The 24,554-nt window shown below is 46.9% G+C and overlaps 2 protein-coding genes across 3 annotated transcripts in view; both read right to left on the bottom strand.

The window, feature by feature from the left end:
* RPL26 (ribosomal protein L26) overlaps positions 1-24,554 on the bottom strand; it is a 225,024-nt gene that overhangs the window by 159,559 nt on the left and 40,911 nt on the right. The gene's annotated exons all lie outside the window — the stretch shown is intronic.
* Positions 8,003-24,554, bottom strand: part of LOC102734673 (myosin-10-like) — a 26,462-nt gene continuing 9,910 nt past the window's right edge. Inside the window, exons 3-4 of one of the 2 annotated variants that reach the window (XM_081805739.1) lie at positions 16,245-16,401; positions 8,003-8,503 (exon numbers count right to left, since the gene is read on the bottom strand). In XM_081805739.1, coding sequence (XP_081661865.1) covers positions 8,472-8,503; positions 16,245-16,401 — 189 coding nt within the window. In that variant the 3' untranslated portion in view covers positions 8,003-8,471. Of the gene's footprint in view, positions 8,504-8,806; positions 8,962-16,244; positions 16,402-24,554 lie in introns of those variants that run through there. The other variant, XM_081805738.1, reaches the window with a different exon arrangement.

The raw sequence follows: 24,554 nt of genomic DNA, 5'->3' as shown, positions 1-24,554 counted from the left end.
AAAAAGAAGAAGGTAGCGGGAGGGGAAGAATGAAGCGGGGGAAATCGGAGGGGTAGACGAACCATGAGAGACGATGGACTCTGAAAAACAAACTGAGGGTTCTAGAGGGGAGGGGGGTGGGAGGATGGGTTAGCCTGGTGGTGGGTGTTGAGGAGGGCACATTCTGCATGGAGCACTGGGTGTTATGCACAAACAATGAATCATGGAACACTACATCTAAATCTAATGATGTAATGTATGGGGATTAACATAAGAATAAAAAAAAATAAATATAAAAAAAAGGAATCAAAACAAAATACTGAAAAATAAAAAAAAATATTTTCTCCTAGTCAGTAGCTTATGTTTTCATTATCTTGACAGTGTCTTTTGCAGAGAAGTTTTTAATATTAATGAAGTCCAGCTTACTATTTCTTTCATGGATCACATGGTTACTGTTGTATCCAAAAAAGCATCACCACACCCAAGATCATGAACATTTCCTCCTCGGTTATCTTTTTTTTTTTTTTTTTTAAAGATTTTATTTATTTATTTGAGAGAGAGAGAAAGCATGAGGTGGGGAGGGTCAGAGGGAGAAGCAGACTCCCCGCTGAGCAAGGAGCCCGATGCGGGACTCGATCCCGGGACTCCAGGATCATGACCTGAGCCGAAGGCAGTCGCTTAACCAACTGAGCCACCCAGGCGCCCCTCCTCGGTTATCTTTTAATAGGCTCTATGCCTTGTGCAGAGCCCAACATGGGGCTTGGACTCACAACCCTGAAATCAAGCATTGGACGCTTAACCGACTGAACCACCCAGGTGCCCCCCCCTACAGTATCTTATAGGAGCGTTATAGTTTGGGTTTTACATTTAGCTCTGTGATCCATTTTTTAGTTCAGTTCTGTGAAGGGTGTAAGGCCCGCACCTAGATGCCCCCCCCTTTTAACATATGATGTCCCACTGTCCCAGCACCTTTGTTAAAGGGCTTATCTTTGCTCCAAGATGTTACCTTTGATCCTCTGTCAAAAATCAGTTGACTGTGTTGCTGGGGCCTATTTCGGGGTTTTAGCTAGTTAATCAATTCTACTGATTTGGTTATTTTAAAGCTTCCAATGCAGGTTTCTCAGAGCAAGAACTAACGGTTCTAAATCCAGGCTGGCTCGGTCAGCACCACTTAATGTATCTGAATAGGATAAAATTCCTTAAGAAAGAAATCTCATCACGTCCCGATAGAAGGCCGATGTGAAGCAACCACTGTTTTACAAGTGTTACATGATTAAATATACTTAAAAGGAGAACAACTTGAGTTAACCAGTAGTTAGATGGTCATAAATGAAAATAGATTATCTTTAAAAAAGGAGCTTAGAGAACAGAATCATTTCCTTACCGAGGTGGACTACTCTGTGAATTTTAATTCTAATGAGAGGAAAGTCAACATAAGGATACGCTCTTAATAGGATTTCACTGCCGATGACATGGGATCAAACGTGGAGAACACGGCTTTCGCATGATAAAGGAAACCCTGAGTGTCTTCACCAGAGACTTGGGCAAGACACGAGAACAAGGACCATGCAGGGGGCTGGACCCGTAAGTGGGGGCCCACGCTGCTTGGCCTGGGTCTGCAGAGGGAAAGCTGGCTGGGGAGTAGTAGGCAGAGGAGGCCAGAGGGGAAATGAAGATGCTCATCCTTTTGGAGGAAAAGTAGACAGTAAGTGATTAAAATAGTAAAGCTTAGAGAGAAGCTATCAAACTACCTAAGTATATTATTAACAACAACAACAACAACAGCAACAACATTGCTTCCAGGGCGCCCTGGGTGGCTCAGTCGGTGTAATGTCCAGCTCTTGGTTTCAGCTCAGGTCATAATCTCAGGGTCATGGGATCGAGCCCCACATCAGGCTTTACGCTCGGCGCGGAGTCTGCTTTAGGATTCTCTCCCTCTGCCCCTCCCCCGCTGCTTGCACACTCTCTAATAAATCTTTTTTTAAAAATGTTGCTTCCCACTGTATTTTTCTTTGCGATACTATGTAATCGTATCACAAAGATACTATTAATAGAAAATAACTACTATGTAAATTGACTAAATAATCTCACACAGGAAACTTAAGTAGCTTGGCTGTGTGCTGTTTTAAAAGATCCCGGTTATATATTCTTGGACTTCTTTATTTGGTGGGTACTCAAAGGCACCCCAGAACGGATCCTAGTCTCTCAAATCTAAGATACACTGTTTCACATTTTCATATTTCTCAAGTCACAATGTAGCTTATAATAGATATGAACCAGAAAAATGTTATTAAATATCATAACCAGGGGCATCCAAGAATTAAAAAAATGTGCCGAGGCTAAAAGAGGTGAGGGTACGGATGTGCTGGGGAACTTTCTTCCAGGGCGACAGTAATGCTCTCTATCTTGACAGAGGTTCAGGTTACAGAAGTAGCTCTGCAAACGGACATTTAAGACTTGCGCATTTCATTATACACAAATTTTAGCTCCAAAGATAAAGACGTAAATATTGGACTTCAGCTAATATTATGTACACTGAGGTGTTTAAGCGGAAGTATACTGATGTCTGTAACTGAACTTGAAATAAATCAAATGAAGGGATTGGTAGCTCATCAAAGTGGTATAAAAATTACTTTAAACTGAAAATATCTATCAGCGGCCACAGAAGGAAACATCACCTAACCTTAAGCAGAGCCTCCTGAAAATCTAGCTGCCATTCATCCCAAGGAGTGTCCTGACTGGGAAAAGACAGACCCAGGAAGTACAAAGTCAGCCGTCTGTCAGCATGCTAAAGCCCAACAGAACCCTCCACACTTTCTCCCTGAAGCCCTAATCCTCCTTTTTTTTAAATATTTTTTTTATTTATTTATTTGAGACAGAGAGAATGAGAGAGACAGAGAGCACATGAGAGGGGGGAGGGTCAGAGGGAGAAGCAGGCTCCCTGCCGAGCAGGGAGCCCGATGCGGGACTCGATTCCGGGACTCCGGGATCATGACCTGAGCCGAAGGCAGTCGCTTAACCAACTGAGCCACCCAGGCGCCCCCTAATCCTCCTTTTTTGATCAAGTTTAGCATATAAGCCTTTTATTTCTAGTTATTCAGCAAATGCTCAGCACTGAGTACTCCCATGTGCGTGTGTAGGTAAACATAGTCTTTTCTCCTATTAATCTATGGCTAATTTGTGAAGCCCCAGGTGCAAGACAGAAGGTGGAAAAGGAAAAATATTCCTCCCGACACAAACAATAAAATGGATCGATGGATGGACAGAAGATGAACAGATCAATATATCATACAGCAAATACAGTAAGTATTAATGGAAGAATCTAGGTTGAGGGATATATGGATCTTGGCTCAAAATTCTTTCAACTCTGCTTTAGATTTGAAAATATTCACAATAAGATGCTTGGACAAGTTAAAGGGAAGAAAGAAAAGGTTCTTACCGACTGCTACTTTGTGCTCAAGAAGAGAGAACCAGACGCTAGGAGACTCACCTCAGAAATCCAAACCTATTAATTGAGGACAAAGGAGTCTAAAAATGACCCTGTCTAATTACAGCTGCCTGCAGAGGTCACTTCTGGTAACAAAAGTGAATTAGGGGCGTCTGGGTGGCTCAGTTGGTTAAGCGACTGCCTTCAGCTCAGGTCATGATCCTGGAGTCCCGGGATCAAGTCCCGCATCGGGCTCCCTGCTCGGCAGGGAGTCTGCTTCTCCTTCTGACCTTCCTCCTTCTCATGCTCTCTGTCTCTCATTCTCTCTCTCTCAAATAAATAAATAAAATCTTAAAAAAAAAAAAAAAGTGAATTAGTGTTCACTAACTTTTCTTTCTATCAACAGAAGTCATTCTCTCCCTGAGTGTTTTCCTGCTTCCAGACAAAAAGTCTCATCAAAAGTGGTCACCCAGGAGCGCCTGGCTGGCTCAGTTGGCTGAGTGTCTGACTCTTGATTTCAGCTCAGGTCATGATCTCAGGGTCGTGAATCTGAGCCCCGCATCGGGCTCCACACTCAGTGTGGAGTCTGCTGGAGATTCTCTTTCCCTCTCCATCTGCCCCTCCCCCCACTTGCTGCTTGCACACGCACTCTCACATTCTCTTAAATAAAACAATAATAAACTCAGCCAAGCTCCCAAACCACAACCACCCACTCGAGGAGGAGAGGTCCGAGTCCTACTGTATGTGGGGTTATGGTCACCAGACTCTGCTGACAGGCCACACACACATGCTCTTTCGCCCTAGCTCATGAGCAGAATGTAGCTCCTTTATTCTACTCATTTCATGGAGAGTTCCAATGCCTAAATTCCTGTGTGACTGTTAACTGATGGTGTATAATGAAGAATGTGGCTGGTCTTTGTCCCTGGTTCCTGAGAGGGAACCTCTAAGTCCTTGGCAAGTCTCTGTCATTCATGGTGGGCCCTGAGCTTTTGCTTATGAGGGGACTCACAGAGGGCCCCTAGATAGTTCCAGGATGGGCGCTGGCCATACTGGAAGACCAGTCGAGTGATCAGAGGTTTGGGCATTGAGCCATGGAAATCATCCCAATATCCTGGGAGAGGAGAGGGCCTGGAGACTGAAATCAAATACACGGCCAATGATTCAATCAACCATACCTGCTTAACAAAGCCCCTTAAAAACTCTAGACTCCGCAGCTCGGGTGAGCTTCCTCGTTGCTGATAAACATCGGTGTGCTGGGGGGGGGGGGGGGGGGAAGTGTCCAGAAGATAGGGAAGGTTCACATTTGGGACCCTCCCAGGCCTCACCCTGTCTCTCGTCTGGCTGGCTCTGATTTGTCATCCTACTGAACTATCAAAGTCAGGTGGGTAGCAACCCCCAAATCTGTAGCTGGTTGGTCAGAGGTGCGGGTGGCCTGGGACCCCCTAAGCTTATGGCTGGGGTCCACAGTGTGAGCACCGCGTGGAGGAGTAGGCCCTGGGCGGTCTGTGTCAACACTGCACTGCAATGGATCATCTTTAAGACACTTGCAGATCAGGTTCTAAATATAACTGACTTTTTTGAAAAACACAAGCCAGTGAAATAAAAAACAAAAGAAAGCAAGAAGTGAGAGGACTATTCTAGAATACAGAATTGAAACGAAGAGACCTAAGGCAAGGGTCGTGGATTTTAAAAGTTATAAAAAATATGTTGAGCACTATTACTGGAAATTGGATCCTACGTTAGATATTATGGAACCAATATTGACCTTCTAAGTGTGATGACAGTCTGCGGTTATGTGGGAATGCCCTCGTCCTTGGGAGACACCCGCTGAAAAATCTCAAGGTGTCAGGAGGTCTGCAATCACTTTGCAAATGGTTAAAAAAAAAAGTGCTGGTGTGCATGGAGAGGAAACCGACAAAGTGAAGGGTATATAGCCATTTAAATTATCATTCTGTCAACTTCAAGTAGGTTTGAATTTTTTAAAAATAAAAACTTGGGGAAAACGCATCAGCAAAAGTTTCAAAAAGGGAAAGAAATGAAGAAAATGTGATAAAAAATGTAAAATCATGGAAGCTGGGTGATGGGCATATGGGGGCCACATACCATTCTACTTCTGTGTAGGTTTTAAGTTTCAAACTAAAATGTCTTTTAAAAATGGTATCAGAAAGGTTTTCCCTTGAAAACATATGGTATCACCAGTAATCTATACTTTAGCCTGTTATCTGGGTTCCTCCTTCATTAAGAGATTTGTTCTTTCGTTTGACATTTTATCAGTTTCTGAAGTACGTTCTATGTTCAGAACAGGCTGCCAGGGTCTCCGGGGTTATTAAGGAGCAATCAAGGTAAGTCATAGTTCCCACCTTTCTGTCTAGTTGTAAAACACGGTCTGGGTGACCCAAATACGGAACCCAGAATGGCAGTGGATGTAAAAAAGGGCCCGGGGAAAGAAAATCAGTGTGGGTTGGAACCTATCATGTAGGTGGGATTCGATTTGAGATTTCCTCCCCGGAGGGAAGAAGAGGCTAAAGGCACGAAGCCAGCCGGGATCCACAAAAGCGGGCCAGACCGGAGCTATGGGACCGGCTAGGACCAGACGGACAGAAATGTCCGACAGTGTGACCAGAAACAGGGGCCTGCAGACGGAGGAGTCTGAGGACACCGAGAGATGCTGGGCCTGGAGTCCTGAAACACAGGAGCGGATAGCAGAAATCAGGAAACTGGGTGATGCGCGGGAATGTAGGTTAATTTCTCGGCATGTTGAGTTCAAGCTCACATTTGTTGCCTACTTCACACCGTATGCTCCACTTACACCAAAATCCTTGAAAATCGCCTGATGCCACTCCTCACCTGCTGTCCTCCACGCCTGCAGGCTTCATGGGGCCTCCCTTGTCCACCGGCACACGGAGTCTTCAGGAAGCCGCCAGGGAGCGTGCGAAGGATCAGGGTCCAGAAACTCATCTGGTTGCGAGCCTGCCCACCCAAGCTAGCAATGCACCGGGAGCCATAAGTACCAGCCGTGGCCGCCGCCTCCAGAGGCCCGAGCCCCCCACCCCACCCCCGGACTCTTGGGAATCCTTCAGGCTCACGGCCCTGCCATCCTTGTCCCTGTTCAGTGCCCAAGACATCAGCTCCTCGGGTCACTTTGCATTCTTACAGTCTGCTCCCACGCGGTCCTCTCTCCCGATCCCAAACCCCGCTATCCCTCTCCCACCCCGTTTCCTCTGCACGCTCCGGGACCCCCATTCCAGAGTGAGCAAAGTCACCCACATCCTCCGCCTCCTCACTGAGGGCTCCGCAGACGCCCCTCCCAGGTGAGGACACCCCCTCTCCCATCCCCCGCTCCCAGACCTGAGTCAGGCACAAAGTCGCTGGCATCCTGCTCACTCACCCCTCCTCTCCAGCGGTCCTGATCTCTGGGTGGATCTCACCCAGGAAGATCATTAAGAACAAAAACCTCCACTCTTGTTTCAAAAAAGAAAGCACTTTTTATTCCAAAAGAGTGGGAGGGGTATTTTCTTGGGATGAAGGACACTCCTCTAGGTGAAGTCATTTAGCTTTACGGAGGGCTGGCCCTTCAGCACTCGCGTGTGGGTGTGTACACGTGCGCGTGGCCGAGCACCCCCTGCATGTGAGGGACACATCCCAGGCCCCGCCCCTCGGCGCCCTCAATTCCAGGGAGCCCCCCTGCCTCTCCACCACTCACTCCCGTGGCCGCACCGCCCACTCTTCCTGTTGACACCAGTATCCCCAACATCATTTGTTCTATTCCATCGAGACCCCGAGCGCTCTGTCCTGACCCGTCTACTCCCTCCCAACCATCCGCTCCCCTTTGCCCATACCCCACTGTGACAGCTTCTCGGGCCAATGTTCTCCGTTCTCTTGCTCCGCTGTCCCCCATTTGCAGAGATGCAATGGTTCTACCTTTTGATGGACTGGATCGGGTTCCACTCCACCGCTCTCCGGTGGAGGGCTGTCTGCAGCAATGACCCCAACCGTCTCCCGCCTCGCTCTATCTGCTCCCTGTGGCAGTGCGTCCCACACCCAGCCCGGCCTTGGCCGTGTGTCTCGCTTGGGATTGGGAAGACAGCAAACGGGACAGAAGCAGGAACTCGAACAAGGCTCCCACGCTGGAGCTCGCCCGCTTGCTGCTCCTGGAACGTTGCCCCCGTGTAAAAAGCCCGGGACAGCCCGCTGGAGAACACGAGGATATGCACAGGTGAAGGCAAGGCCCCCCAGCCCGCAGTCAGCCAGCACCCCCATCCCAAGCCGGCCGCAGGTGCAGGAGTGGGCCCAGGTCCGCCGAACCACCCAGCTGAGCCCGACCCAATTGCCGGGAGAAGTATTTTAAGCCATGAAGTTCCAGGGTGGTTGACTGCTCAGGAAAAGCTAACTTGTACAACCCCGAGGCTAAACAAGGCTAGGAGAAAATGTACACAACAAGCAGACTGGAGCCCGCCATTTCTACCTCTCCTCCCTCCTCTTGTGTCACATACCGGAGTTGCGACATCATGGAAAAGAGAAGCCACAGACGAGAGGTTTCCCGCCCCGCCTCCCCCCCCCCCCATTTAAACTCGCTCACGATAAACACTCCACCACTAACAGCAAAACTCGGTCAATCTCCATCCACACCGCAGCTGGGCTGGTCTTTCTAACGATCCTTTTCCAGGCCAATCTAATGGCGTCCTGCCGTGGATACGGCTTCATTCACTCCCGACACTCTAGCACTCAGCACACGAGGCACACGACCGTCGGTCGCCTGCACCAGGTGATGTGGACACGCTGCTGTAACGTCCAGGAGGCCACCAGGTGCGTGCAAAAACGAAAGACGTAAGTTTCACAGAGAAACACTGCGAAATGTGGGAGACGCCCGGTGTGACAGCCAAACAGGGACCCCGGATTTAAGCAACTTGTATCATCTTAGTCTTAAAATGATTAACTGCAAGGTTCACATCAAATTCTTAAAATAACTGCTCTACTTTCCCCCTCCCCCCAAACACATACACACAAAAACAATCGCTTTAGTTTCCAACAGAATCAAAAACAAGTCCGAACGTTCAATATTTACTTACGTGCAAAGAATTGACTGGTCCTCACGATCTATAAAACAAAACAAAACAAACAAAAAAACAAAGTGACCATTTGCCTGGTTTTTTTTTTTTTTAAAGACTTCATATAATCAAGTTGCAGTCATGGCCCACATCACATTGGGAACTCCGCTCCTCTCTCGTAACGCTTCCCCACCCCCCAGAGGGGTAAACGATGGCCCAGGCTTCGAAGGCTTTATATGCCTCGCCCAGGCTTCGAAGGCTTTATATGCCTCATCAACCTCGATGCTCAAGCCCTGCTACACATCAGCATCACCTGAGAAGTCCTATAAGGATGAGTCCCCAGGGCTCCTCCCTCACTGAATCATTTTTAGGGGGGTAGGGACTGAAACGCCCTCTCTAAGTAAGCTCCCCAGGTGATTCTGATGCAGGGTCTGGTTTGGAAACCCCCGCCTTTCAGAACAGCTTCCAGAACACCCACAACCGGAGAGGAATCGTTACTAACTTGACCTTAAAGGAGAAAAAAATAGTAATAATCACACACTAAGTGGAGAAGGTTGAAGAGAGACAAACATCGGGGCGCCTGGGTGGCTCAGTTGGTTAAGCGACTGCCTTCGGCTCAGGTCATGATCCTGGAGTCCCGGGATCGAGTCCCGCATCGGGCTCCCTGCTCGGTGGGGAGTCTGCTTCTCCCTCTGACCCTCCTCCCTCTCATGCTCTCTGTCTCTCATTCTCTCTCTCTCAAATAAATAAATAAAATCTAAAAAAAAAAGAGACAAACATCTGCATGAAGTTTAAGTCGTATACATCCCCAAAATAACAAAAGAACGTGCCATGGGGAAAAAAATCTCACATGATTTTAAAGTGATAAATGATTTGAGTCTTCAGCTTGGTTTTTCTTTTTTTTTTTTTAAAGATTTTTTTATTTATTTATTTGAGAGAGAGAGAGCACATGAGAGGGGGGAGGGTCAGAGGGAGAAGCAGGCTCCCCGCCGAGCAGGGGGCCCGATGCGGGACTCCAGGATCATGACCTGAGCCGAAGGCAGTCGCTTAACCAACTGAGCCACCCAGGCGCCCCTCAGCTTGGTTTTTCAAAGGAAAGGGTGAAATTCAAACCCACATCCAGCCCACGGATGAACCTGCAGCGTGGGATGCAGGACCTCCAGTCACTTCCGAGCCTGAATATCTATTTAACAGGAGAGAAATGTTCCTGGAGGGGGTCCCGTGGCTGCTGAGGGGTGAGGGCTGGCGCCTGTCTCTGCTACCTGTGTTGTCAACACCGCTAACCAAGGGGCCGCTGCTTAGACGGGGACTGTGCTCACAGGGCCTGGCCCAGCGAGGTCTTCTGTCACCCCTGTGCTGAGCGTGCTTCCCCTGGAGTGGTTGCCATCGGGGACCCGATAAGGGCCCCACAGTGGTTCAGGCGTCAACAGCCTTTATCAGAGAGAAATCAAGAGTTCATGCACTCTATCATATTATTACAATAAACAAACGCACGTGTATATTCTGTGTAAACACCGAGTTCTACAAAGAGCATCCTTACCTCTGACTAGCTCCTAACCACCGTTGTATCCCTCCCTCCGGCTGCACAGGCACCATCCCAGGACTGGGCTGACCCCTGCCTCCTTTACTGGGGTTACTGGTTCTCTTTCCCAGGGGCCACGCCATGCCCTTCCTTCCACACGCTTCCCCCCGCCCAGACCCACAGACACTGTTAGCTCCCTACGTGTCCTTCCGTGCTCGGCTCAGCTGGGGCCCCTCTGGGGAAGCTTCTCCCTCTGGCTCCTCAACGTGTCCTTCTTTTGACCCTATTCTGGAGTAGACGATGCCACCGACTGCCTGCTCCCTAGAACGTGCTGCCTGAGATCAGGCTGTCTTCTGTCCTTACTCTCATGCTGACAGTTAGCCTTGATTAGGGTGGCTGAGCGCTGGGCACTGGTGAGACCGTGGGCATTGGGCTCCTGTGTGCTGGTCCCCCCGCCCCGCTCTGCTGCAAACTCACTTCGCATCTATGAACGCAGTATCGATATCTTGCTGATACTAGGATTTTATCAGGTCCTTGTTCATTCACTGTAAACAGGACCCTCCAGACCCCGACATTCTCTAGGTCTCAGCAACTTCTATAGAACTCCACTACGCCAAGTTTCTTATGGCTTTTCCGAACTGGTTCACCCATTAAAAACATCAAAAAGCATTCAAATTAACCAAAATTCAATTGCCTCCTAATTAGTTCAGAATGGCTTTCCTCCTGCCTCTGTACATACTCATTATCACTGAAGTTGGAGACCAACACAACCACCGCCTACCCTTCGATTCTGCTCCATACTTCACTCCCCATGCTTCTCACCCCCGGCCCAACCAAAAGCAGAACAACTCTGCTAGCCACACTTAATCGATCCTCCGTGTTTGTCGGTCTGGTCTTGTATGACTTTGGGCCTCAGTTTCCCTATCTGTCCAATAAGGGTATGGGCTTGGGGCGCCTGGGTGGCTCAGTCGTTAAGCGTCTGCCTTCGGCTCAGGTCATGATCCCAGGGTCCTGGGATCGAGCCCCGCATCGGGCTCCCTGCTCGGCGGGAAGCCTGCTCCTCCCTCTCCCACTCCCCCTGCTTGTGTTCCCTCTCTCGCTGTGTCTCTGTCAAATAAATAAAATCTTTAAAAAAAAAAATAAGGGTATGGGCTTGATCACCTCCAAGATTCTCTCCAATTGTGATCCCACCACTCCTCCCTTCCACGTCATGAATCCTCGCACTATAACAATGCACAATGACCTTGATCTCTAAAAACCCGTAAATGGAACCAAAGCCTCATACTGATATTTAAGGGAAACAATTTCACTTTCAAAAATGTAACTAGCCTTCCGAAGGCTAGTTACAGACTCCTTTCCTAGCTCAGTGTTAGAATCCCATATGCAGGTCCTCGATAAATCCACGCCGAGTTAAATCATATTTCAACGGTGGAAATGGTTTCAAATCAATGACCTCGGCTCCTACCTTAAAAAACTAGAAAAAAGCAAATGGAATTTGAATTAAATAGAAGCCAGGAAATGAGAAAGAACAGAAATCAATGAAATGGAGAACAGGAAAAAGAAAAGAAAAGGAACCAGGAATTCTGGTTCTTCGAGAAAAATCATATAGTTGATAAACCTCTAGGCGAACTGATCAGGAAAAAGACACAAATGACCAATATCTGAGAATAACCACCCTGAATCCCAGTCTGACAACTACAATGAAAGGGACAACTTTTTAAAAAGACTCAAACTGCTAAAGCTCATTCCAGAAGAAATAACCTGATTGGGCCCCATTATCTATTAAAGAAATTGAATTTGTGGAACTCCTAAAATGTCAACGATACCTCAGTTAAAAAAAACAATCGAATGTGTAATTAAAAACCTTCCCACAAAGAAAACACACTTCACCGGTGAATTCGACACAACAGTTAAGGAAAAAATCATACCAAACTTTTCACAAAACTGAAAAGGAAGGAGTATCTCCCAACCCCTTCTCAGAGACAAGCCTTATCCTGACACTGTGACTACAGAGACATTATAATATGAAAAAATAACAGACAGGTATCTGTCATCAGCAAGGACACAAAAATTCTTAACACCGTGCTAGCAAATCCACTCCAGCAATACGGAGGGGGACACATGATGAGCAGGTGGCATTTGTCCTGCAAGGCAAGGTTAGTTCAATGTCCAAAGGCAAACAATCTAACTCACTGTGTCGACAGACTAAAGAACATCCCCTAGTCATCTAACAGATGGAGAAAAAGCATTCGACAAAACTCAACATCCATTCAGGATTTTAAAACACCTGAGCAAACTAGGAATACAAGAGACTTCCGTGAATCTGGTAAACAGCAGGTTCAAACAACCCATACAACAACACTACCCTTAATGGCGGAAAACTGAACGCTGTCCCCGAGACCAGGAACGAGGCGAGGACGAATGCCGTCACCACACCTATTCAACAGTACAAGGCCAGGAAAAAATCCAAAGCATAAGACGGGAAGGACCTAGCGATGTCTCTGTTTGCAGAGGACATGATGGTCTCCACAGAAAATCCCAAACATTCGACCAAAAACCCTTGCAGAACAAGTGAGTTTTGCAAGGTTCTAAGATACACAATGCCGGGGCGCCTGGGTGGCTCGGTCGTTGAGCATCTGCCTTTGGCTCAGGTCATGATCCCAGGGTCCTGGGACTGAGCCCTGCATCGGGCTCCCCGCTCAGTGGGAAGCCTGCTTCTCCCTCTCCCACTCCCCCTGCTTGTGTTCCTGCTGTCGCTCTCTCTCTGTCAAAAAAAAAAAAAAAAAAAGATACACAATGCCAATACGTATATTTTAAAAATATTTCTATATATCAACAGTGTGCGATTGGAAATTTTTTTAATTTAAAGTTCCATTTAACCCTAAAAAACATGAAACACTTACTTACTAGTTAAGGTGTATATTTTACTTCAGTATAAATCTAACGAGAACGGAGTTTGCGATTTTTGCCATCAAGTTTATGTCCAAGAACTCTCCTGTCATTCATTCATTCAATGAACGTCTCTTGAGCACCTACTACGTGCCAGACACACTCTGTGTTTTATTAATATGGAATCCCCTAGAATCCAAACTTAGGGGAAAAGGTCAGCTCTCTTCTGTTTTTGTGCATTAAAGAAGCAAACTCTGTTCAGTGGGACGCTATGCTCTGAATCTTCCCCTGGTCCCTTCTCTAGGTATAGATCCTCTTCACTGGCCCAGTGGCATTTAGCTGCTTTGCTCACGCTGGTAACTGAAAGCCTACATGGAGCAGCTCTGGTAGGTAGCGTAAGCCATACTTTGACTACCCTAGTGTGTGTCCCAACCCAACTGCGTTGTGTAGGACGTCAGCATATGGCCCCCGACCTACAGAGCGGAACATGATGGAACTGTTTGGTGGGGGGGGGGTCTGTTTGTATTTTGTGTCACCCTTTTCAATTATTATGTAATGAAAACTATCAACTAATTCTTTTTAATTTTTTTAAAAGATTTTATTTATTTATTTGACAGAGAAAGAGCAAGCAAGCACAAGCAGGGGGAGAGGGAGAAGCAGACTCTGAGCAGGGAGCCCGACACGGGACTTGCTCCCAGGACCCTGGGATTACGACCTGAGCTGAAGGCAGGTGCTTCACCGACTGAGCCACCCAGGCGCCCCTCTTTTTAATTTTCATATGGAATTTTATTATTGTGGAAAAGAATGTGTCACACTGCCTTGGTTTTGAATCCTAGCTCATAACCTCTTACTATCTACATTTTCTTGGGTCAAGTTTTTAACTTTTTTGTGCCTCAGTAAAATAGGGACAGCAATTCTTTTGACTTTATAGGGTTGTTGTTGCAGATTACATCGTGCACATGAAACATTTAGCCCCAGTGCCTGGCACACAGAAATATTCAATAAATGTTCATTCTGGCATTAATGATAATATTGGTGATAATATGATATGCTGGTAAGCCACATCCTCCTCGCTCCATACGCATGTAGCTGCTCTGGCAACCCAATAATGGGACGTTAACATTTAACCACTGTTAACTATTTTGTTAGATTCAACTTTTCCATTCAACCTGTCAAGATAATTTTAAAAATCCTGTCTCTTTTCATCAAATGCATTTATTGCATTGACGTTTCACATCATCTATGCATTTCATGGGCAAGTCTCCCTCATCTTTAGGTATACTGATAAAAATGTCCCAACGGGATACCCGCTGGTGGACACCCTGGCGAAGCTGGACAGCCTCCAGCACCACCCAGCACCACCCAGCACCACCCAGCACCTCCGTGCACCTTTTCTGCAAACAGCCACGAGGACGTCACGGAAGACCGTGGGATGGCACGATTCTCTGTTAACGCTGTCCGCTATAATTTCGCTTCCCACTGAGCTAAAGGAATGTGGGGCATATTTTCGTGTTGTTCTCAGGCTGTTAACAATAGATTCTAGAGTCTTCCCTGGTAGGTATGCGAAGCTCAGCAGCCTGAAGCTTCTTGGCCTTTTGAAAAGTTAGAATTGTACACGTGACCCTGCCCTCTCCCCCACCTTCTGGAAACTCCCGTTCTAGATAACACTTCAGGAACCAGACAGGGTCGACCATCTCGACTGGGAGAATGGACTCATTTCGATGAGGAAATACGTATTCAACAGAGAAGGAGTACACTTTCTCCAATTTCTTCTCCCCTATAAGGCGAAGTTTGCTCCTTCACAGAAATGCTTTTCTGTGTATATAAGGCTTATTCTTCTTCACAGAGACACAGACCCGAAAGCAAAGCAGCTGACCCTCCTTTCTCCATGATCAGCAACTCACCACAGCTGTAGGCATTTCTGAGGATTCTCTGGCTCTGAAACTAAGGGTGTGAAACTTCATCTTTTTTCAGCCTGAATGGACTCTGGATATTCACCTGTCCCTTCCCATCGATGACGCTCCTCTAGGTCTGAAGTACTTCCTGTTTGCCAAGGGATCTGGTCTAATGCACGTGTGAACAAGACGAGAAGTGGGTGATGGGCACTGCACTTGGTGAAGGCCCTCACACCGCCCTGCAGACTCAGACCCAGCCTCCGAGACCCGCAAGGCGGTGACAGGTGGAGGCAGCCTCTCTCGTTCCCTGAAGATCACCCACCTATTTTATAAGAACCGATAGACCTAGGGTGCCTGGGTGGCTCAGTCGGTGAAGCGTCTGCCTTCGGCTCAGGTCATGATCCCGGGATCCTGGGATCGAGTCCCGCATAGTGCTCCCTGCTCAGCAGGGAGCCTGCTTCTCCCTCTGCCTCTGTTCCTCCCCTCCTGGTCCTGCTCGCTTCCTCTGTCTCTCTCTCAAATAAATAGATAAAAAAATCTTAAAAAAAAAAAAAGAACCGATAGGTCTTATCATACTTTATCAAGTTTCTTTTTTAAAAGATGAAAGGAGAGGGAGCGTGACTACAGATCTCACATGGTGCCAGGAAGGCCCACGTTTAATGCAGTCTTTTTGAGCGATAATGTGAAACGTGTTCAAAACTGCTACGTTCTGGTTTTCAGGAAAATATCCCTCCATAAACCATCGTGTCTAAGGTCATGATGCAAATGAATGACTCTTCCAATTTATATTTCATCCTCAATCCAAAGGTGAACAGTCGAGATCAACCAACTTGCCCTGTGCTTTCTAACTTTTGTTTTAAGACAGAAATATTTTATGATCTTTCTTTCCCCAGCAGAGCTTCTATCTACCTTTTCTATTATTCCTCCCGTGGCTCTTGCTGTTGAGTTCTAATACCTAGTGTTGGAGAGCTTCGAGCACACCGGCTTGTAGTGGATGGAGAGCAAATGTATATAAAAACTAGATGCTTTTTAATGAAAAAATGAACATGAAGTAGTTAGGAAGGCAATCATAACTTCCTCCAGAAAATGACCACACTGCCCGTTCGAATTGCAATAATTCAAAATTCTTCTACAATACACAGCTATGACTTTTCTTTTTATTTATTTATTTATTTTTAAGCTTAAAGCCCTTTGGAGAACAAATCGGGACGCATACAAAAACCCTAACCTAGGGCGCCTGGGTGGCTCAGTCGGTTAAGCGACTGCCTTCGGCTCAGGTCATGATCCTGGAGTCCCGGGATCGAGTCCCACATCGGGCTCCCTGCTCGGCGGGGAGTCTGCTTCTCCCTCTGACGCTCCCCCCTCTCATGCTCTCTGTCTCTCACTCTCTCTCTCTCAAATAAATAAATAAAATCTTTAAAAAAAAAAAACCCTAAGCTACACTTCAGAAACTGAGTATTTAGGAGGCTAGCACTTCCAGTTACCTTGAAGCATGCATCTGTAAGCAGATTCAGAGATGGCATAGATGTGTGGCGGCACCTCGTGGCGCTTCTTCCCTCTGTACATCTCAATAATATTCTCAGAGTAAATTGGAAGATTCTTGTAAGGATTTATGACTACGCAGAAGAGTCCAGAGTAAGTCTAGAAGAAAAATAAAATACAGAGTTAAAAAAAAAAAACCTGCACAGATCAGACAGCCAGAAACCACACAGCGCCTGGAACAGGGGCCTTCAATGATCTGAAAAGGTGGTTATTAGAGAGATTTGCAAAAACGTAAAACTTGGGCACCTGGGTGGCTCAGTTGGTTAAGCGACTGCCTTCGGCTCAGGTCATGATCCTGGAGTCCTGGGATCGAGTCCCACGTCGGGCTCCCTGCTCGGCAGGGAGTCTGCTTCTCCCTCTGACCCTCCCCCCCCTCATGTGCTTGCTCTCTCTCATTCTCTCTCTCTCAAATAAATAAATAAAATCTTAAAAAAAAAAAACAAAATGTAAAACTTCTCTGATTTTTTTGCTTTGGAAAATATAGTTTATTTTTTTCATGAAAGATAATTTACTTACGTTACCTTGTCATACATTTATTTTAAATGAACTTATCTGAAGAAATCAATGATTTACTATTTTTAAGTGAATTCATAAGTATGTTTTAACTTTGCTATCCTTTCAAATACAGATAAACATAACCCACACAAAAGCTCTTTGGGGAGAAGCCTCAGTAATTCATTTTTAAAGGTTCTGTTTTTAAGTCATCTCGACACCCAACGTGGGGCTCGAACTCACAACCCCGAGATCAAGAGTCGTGCGCTCCACCCACTGAGCCAGCCGGGCACCTCGCGGGTCCCCAATAATTTTTAAGAGTCGTTAGCGCTGAACACACAAACCTTTCCTGATCAGCATGATAACCACTATTCAAAATTGATACAGAGAGCACTTTTGATTTGGGGGGGTTTCTCAGTTCACCAAGAACGATTTCTGAGAACAGCGTGCCAAACTGCCCCTGGGGATGGTGGCAGGAGGGCCCGAGGCTTCTGGAAAGGGGCCTTCTCTTCAAGGGGACCTGGGTGACCATGTCTCCAGGCAGGAGGACAGTAAAGAGGCTGGGGACTGATGGTGTCCAGTGCCAGGACCGGCCTCCCCAGGGACACGAGGGGCTTCTCAGCAACAGCTGTGTTCATACAGGCAGCTCGGGTCCCCACCACCGTGGCACCCACTCCCAGGCCAGCCAGGGGTCTTAGTAAGGGGGAGAAAACGAAGGCCAGGCAACCTCGATTTCACATTTTATCGAGTTTCACTTGTATACAGTCAAGTAGACAAGTCATAACGATACAGCTCAATGAATTTTTATATATACCTCACTTTTCCGTTCAAAAATAAGATCACAGGGGCACCTGGGTGGCTCAGTTGGTTGGGCGACTGCCTTCGGCTCAGGTCATGATCCTGGAGTCCCGGGATCGAGTCCCGCTTCGGGCTCCCTGCTCGGCAGGGGGTCTGCTTCTCCCTCTGACCCTCCCCCCTCTCATGCTCTCTCTCTATCTCATTCTCTCTCAAATGAATAAATAAAATCTTAAAAAAAAAACAAACAAAAATGAGATCACAGTCTGTCACAAAGCTACACATTCTACACTTCACTTTCGTAAGAGGTAAATTATAGACCGGCCAAAAAGAAAAAACCGAAAACCACAACAAACACAAACAGAAAACCCCAAGAAAGTCAAAATGTGGAAGTTCAGTTTAGCATCCCACAGCATGTATGGCATGGCAGCAGGTCCTAACGACGACATTTCAATCAGAAATCATTCCAACATACGTGTCTCCCACATGGTGGGTGCTTTTCTGAGGTCTAGGGTTACAAAGATGACTCAGTCTCACAAACATGAGTACGTCATCTAAAAACAAGGTTAAATCATCATCAGTACCCCGTGCCTGCCAATGAGGGGGAGTAAAAAAATGTTTACATGCAATATATTATTCAATTCCAGTGCTTCAAGAGCTCCCTTCGAACTATCTGGAAATTGGCTCCAATACCAGGTTCCTGTAGAACTGATAATGGGAGTGATACTGTACCACCTTTATGTTCCCCAAGGCACATGGCAGGTGGGTGATATGTTGTTAAAAGAGGTCTCTGAGACTCCGACGTTCCAATTAGGCTTCATTCAGTGTTTGAACACACATACAAGACGTTACCTACCTTCAAGAAATACACACTCTAGGTACAAAGACAACAAATATACACTCAACAAACAAGACACAAAATAAGGCACTAAAAAGAAAGTGGGAAAGTAAGGGAGAAAGATGAACAGGATTGTAAATAGGACAGGAACTCCGGAGCAGAACATACAACCAACCCCACACCCTGAAAGTCACGGCCATCTCATCAGAAACCGTAAAATGAGGTATGAAATTCAGACATCGATGGTCTCTGATGTTCTTTTAAAGACTATTTAAAGGTCAAGAGGAGAGATAAAGAAATTCCTATTAAAACATAAAACTGGGGGGCGCCTAGGTGGCTCAGTCGTTCAGTGTCTGCCTTCAGCTCAGGTCATGATCCCAGGGTCCTGGGATCGAGCCCCACATCGGGCTCCCTGCTCAGCAGGAAGCCTGCTTCTCCCTCTCCCACTCCCCCTGCTTGTGTTCCCTCTCTAGCTGTCTCTCTCTCTCTCTGTCAGATAAATAAATTAAATCTTTAAAAAAATAATAAAAATAAAATTAAATTAAAAAAACATAAAACTGGGTGGCAGGATATAGCCAAGGCGGAGCAAGAAGCTCAGCCTCACTGAAAGTAGTTTGTACCATGGAATGTGCGCGGCGGGAGCTTAGAAAGGTGGACTCAACAACTTAAGAGTGTGTCCTGCACAGGGGATCAGCTAGTAGAGGTTCAGGGGAGATGCAGGGAAGAAGCGTGTTTGTAAAAGCATAGATCTGGCAGCTCCACAGAAAAGACACTGAAAGGCAAGAGGTGAGGCGTGGGGAGTGGAGGCTACTGCACCAGTCCCAGCACAGGGACAGGGCTCAGATGAGAGGGAAGCGGTGGGTCCCGAGAACGCTGCGGGGAGGGAGACGCAGAGGCACTCAGAAGCTCTGAGTATAAAAACCATCAAAGACGCAAGCTAACGACAGCCTCACGTTTGCAAGCTTGAGAGGCTGGAAATGTTACTGCCGGACGGGGACGATAACGAGCCCCTTGGAGCATACTGAGATGGTGGGATGCTGAAAGGGGTTTCGCCACAGCAGGCGAGCCCAGGAGAACGGCCAGTGGGAGCCAGATGCACCGATGCTGAAGCCATGAGAACATTCTGAAGAAGCGCAAAGGCCTGAGGGCTGTCTGCACAGCCTTCAAGACACCAGCTCATGTCACTGCATAGCTGACCTAAGGGAGACAGACAAACACATTTGCACCAAAAAACCTGCCATTTTTTAAACATGCTATGCCGCTTTACAGCTCCAGGCTTCTATGTATGCGGATCACTCTGCCTGGAAAGCCCATCTCCTGCCCAGTATCGGGAGACTCTGCCCACCCTGTGAGTGCCAGGTCTCTGTTGAAGACAGGAATCTGCGCACACTTTATTTCAAGGTTCGAAGGATGCGGAACCAGGAAACGAGGGAGTGCGGAGGTCAAGGCCAGGGCACAGAGCAAACATGGGACCGAACAGGGGGCCTCACACACGCTGCCCCCCCCACCCCCCGGAGCTCTCGGGGGGACATCAGGCCACCACCCAGAAGGAGAGGTCACCCACACCGTTTGTAAACACTGCACCGACATAAATTCATATATGTGTTTAAAAAAAAACCTGATGTAAGAAGGAAAACATCATCATCCAGAAGTTTCAGAAAAGAATTTACCTATGGAAATCACTGATAAAATAAGCTAAAAGAATACTTTCGGAAACAGATTTAGAGCGGGTACTCCACATACTGGAACAGAAATGCATACGGGAAAAGAAGTGGCAAAGGCGAGCAAGGAAAAGCCGTAAGGAGTCATCTGAAATAAAAAACCAAAAATCCACCGCAGAGAAAATAGGGAGCAGAATGGATATCCAGAAATGCAGCAATAGAGTGCACACATTATTTATCCTGAGAGCTTCCTTCTTAATGAAAAGTAGGCCGAAGGTACAATAATAAGAGAAAGAAGGCACGAGGGTAAAACAACAAAAATACTTCAAGGACAGATGAAGAGAGAAAGCAAAGCAAAGATCAATAAAATAGTAATCATTGCTGCTTCTTTGGGGGAAGAAAGGCCGAAATTCTGTAAAAAGAGCAAACATCAAAAACACACTTGAGGGGCGCCTGGGTGGCTCAATCCGTTAGGCTCAGGTCATGATCCCGGGTCCTGGGATCAAGTCCTGCGTCGAGCTCCCTGCTCTGCAGGGAGTCTGCCTCTCCCTCTCCCTCTGCCTGCTGCTCTGCCTACTTGTGCTCGCTCTCTATCTCTCTGTCAAACGGATAAATAAAATCTTGAAAAAAAAACCACACACACGAAACTGTCGCGTGTGTGCATGTGTGTGTGTGGGCTCTAAGGAGATGATGCATCTGGACAGTGCTCCCCACTGGCGGCCAGATCCCCAGGCGAATGGCACGCAAGGACACTCCTAACACACGAATCCGGCCGACAAAACCCCAGACTCAGATGGACCCACCCCTCAACCTCAACCTCACAACGTGAGAGACCCTGGCATGAAGTGTCTCTTTAATCCGCATCTGATCGAGCCTCTGGACGCGAATGTGTGAACGCAATCAACAAAATCCAGAATATGGGAGGTTCTACGGCACAACGGACTCTGTTTCTTCAAAAAAAAAAAAGAGGGGGAATGTATAGATTACAAGAGACGGAACAACTGATTACCATATGGTGACCACGCCTGGACCCTGACGCGAACAGACCAAACCAACTATGATAAACATTGATGAGAAAGAAGGACCTTGTGAAAGTGACTGAGTATTTGGTGATACAGGATCATTCTTTCCTTCTTCCGCAGATGATAGTTACAAACCCCAAACACTGTGGCCAAGAAGCAAGAGGCTGAGCAGAGTGATGAGCAGTGCCCAAGGCCCGGAGGAGGGTGAACACCCCCCAGGTTTCCCCCGGGGGCCCCTGACAGCTACACCCTGAGAGTCGGGGGTGTGCCAGGAACACTGGGCCTTGCACGGCCCAAAGCCCAGCCAGGAAGGATGTCAACCCCTGGTGAGCTACACGTGCTCGTCCCCTTGGCCCGACTGCCCGCCCAGAGCCAAACTCTAGAACGAGCTTGCGTCACCGAGAGCTGCAAACCACCTTCCTGGTTTCTCACGTCCGATTACTGGCCGAGGAGGCAACACTTGCCACTTTAATCCAAGGTAATACTCACACCCCCGTGAGTCCATTTCTGTCGCCCTGTGTTACCATCTTGGACACGTTCAAGTGAGTAAAAAACATGATCGAGAATTCTGCCGGAGAACTGGGAACCATTAAAAGAAAAACCGTAAAAAAGAAGCCATAAAAAAGCCTTTACAAAATCATAAAAAGAAAACGCCAAATGAAAACTGCAACACAAACTAACCGAAATTAGAAATTCACCGGATGTGTTTAATGGCCAATCAGACACAGCTCAAGAAGGCAATCAGTTACTCCCCGTTTTCTCAGAAGCAAATATCCGGGCTGAAGCACAGGGCGGGGGAAACGGGATTAAAATACGGGAGGCTCCATGGGACACGGTGAAAAGGTGGCTCGAGGCACTGAGTCCATGGACGAGGACAGAGGGTGCGGGGCAAGAGACAATGGCTCAGAATGTTCCAAAACTGACCCAAGGCATCAAGCCACAGACAAAAATGCTCCACGCTCCAAGCGGAATCTGGAGAAGAAAACTCGACCCAAGCACATCGGAGTAGAACCTGCTGGTCCCACAGGTGGAGCACACAACTTGTGATCTCGGGGTTGCGAGATCGAGCCCCCCTCGGGCTCCGCGCTCAGCGGGGAGTCTGCTGGAGGCTCTCTCCCCCCAGCCCCACCCCTCCCTCCCTTCTCTCTAAAAAAACAGAGAGAGGGACATCATGTATGTGAATACATGGTGCAGCAGCCAGCACATGGGGCCGTCCGAGCGCTCAGGGCCGTCCCTCACCCGCGACAGGTACCTGCGGTACCCCAGGGCTGCACCAAGGGAGCAACGAAGAGAAGAGCCAAAACACAGCACCGGGGAAGAGGTGAGAAGCTACCACGATACCGATCCCTACGACCTGAACAGGAAAGGAGGTACAAAGCAGAGGAGGAAAAAGCACAGAACAGGCGGGGCCAAGAGGAAGCAAGGAGTCCCATGGTCGATTTCGGTCACTGCTGCACATGTACATAAGCCAAATATTCTGATTAAAATGTTAATACTGTCAGATTAGGGACCAAAATACCAATGACGGGCTGCTTAGAAGAGACACACCACCTAAGGAAGCAAGACACAGGAAAGCTGAACAAGTTTAGAAACAATAAACTGAGCAAACACTAAGCAAAAACAAAAAAACAAAAAAACTAATCCTTTGTGAGAAGCATCACTTTTTTTTTTTAAGATTTTATTTATTTATTTGACAGACAGAGACACAGCGAGAGAGGGAACACAAGCAGGGGGAGTGGGAGAGGGAGAAGCAGGCTCCCCGCTGAGCAGGGAGCCCGATGCGGGGCTCGAACCCAGGACCCTGGGATCATGACCTGAGCCGAAGGCAGATGCTTAACCGACTGAGCCACCCAGGCGCCCCGAGAAGCATCACTGTTAAAGAAAGAGCATTTCATGAAGATTCACAGAAAGATGGAAAAATCCTACATTTGCATGCGATAACATGACTTCCAACACGTATACAGCGAAAATGACGGTCCCCGATAGAGGACAAGCAGATAACCATGGAAAACCGTGATTATATACAGGACTGAGTGACACCGCGCACGAGGGACCCCTTGTCCGAGGGCTGCAGGATGTGCACACTGACCGCTCACCCAACCCCAGCACGTGCTGGACCGTATGAAAGCAAAAAAACTTCAAAGGGTTGAACTCTTTCAGGCTACGGTCTCCGACCCAGGGAGCGGGGTTGGGGGGGACTGTATTAGAAATAACAAAATAAACCTGAAAATCCCCTTACGTTTGGAAATTAAGCAATCTACTCCTAAATAACCCATGGGTACAATGAGGGCACCCTCCTTATTTTGGACTGAACAGTAACAACAAGACTACATACTAACACTTGTAGACACAGCTAGAGCTTACGACTTACACCTCTGGTGAGACTCCAGCAGATCAGGAATGAACGTGCATTATCACTACGAGTCCTACAGAAAACTAGACGGGATGACGAACAGCTTTATGCCTATGAATTTGAAAATTTAGGTGAAACAGAGAAATTCCAAGGGAAACACAATTATCAAACCTGACACAAGAAGCTAAAGATCTGAGAAGTTCTACATCTATTAAAGAAAAACTTGCCTACCAAGAGAACCGTAGTGTTATTTAAAAAAGAAATAACATAAATCCCATCTAAACAGTGCCTGAGAACACACAAGGATGAGATATATTCCTGGATTCATTTTCTAAATCCAGCATAATCTGGATAGCAAAATATGACAAGGACTGACAACAAAGGACAATTTTAAGCCAATCTCACTCATGAATATAGATGCAAAAATCCTAAACAAAATATTAGCACGCAGAATCTAGGAATCTAGTAGTATGTAAAAAGAATACTTGGTCCTTGCCAGGTCAGTTTAACATTCAAAAATATATATAATTCACCACAATAACAAAATAGCCAGAAAAATCACAGTATCATCTCACTCAATGCTGGAAAGACATCTGCTAAATTAACATCCAATCAGGATTTAAAAAGTTCATCCATTCGGGATAAAAACTAGGAACAGAGGGAAACTTCCCTTAATCTGATAAAGAAGATTAAAAACAAAACAAAATGGAAGCAACCATCATTCTCAATGGGGAAAGGTTGAAGCTTTCTCTCTGAGATCAGGAATGACACAAAGATGCCTGCGATCTCCACTTCTCGGAGGGTCCTAGACAGCGCAAGAAAGCAAGTAAAAGAAACGTGTAAGAACTGGAAAGGGAAAAATAAAACTGTCACTATTTGTAGACAACATAAGCGTGTTCGTAGAAAATCCGAAAGAATCTTCAGCTAAACTGTTATAACCAATAAGTAATCTTAGTAAGATTTTATTTGTAAAAAACATGATAACTGGGTGCGCCCGGCTGGCTCAGTCAGAGGACCATGTGACTCGATCTCGGGGTTGAGTCTGAGCCCTGTGTTGGGCAGAGAGATTACTTAAAAAATAAAATCTTTAT

This window comes from Leptonychotes weddellii, chromosome 15, assembly GCF_054177405.1.
Source record: "Leptonychotes weddellii isolate Sample4059 chromosome 15, ASM5417740v2, whole genome shotgun sequence".
Classification (NCBI taxonomy): Eukaryota; Metazoa; Chordata; class Mammalia; order Carnivora; family Phocidae; genus Leptonychotes; species Leptonychotes weddellii.
The sequence above is the reverse complement of the archived record's forward strand: the minus strand, read 5'-3'. Positions and strand labels throughout refer to the sequence as shown.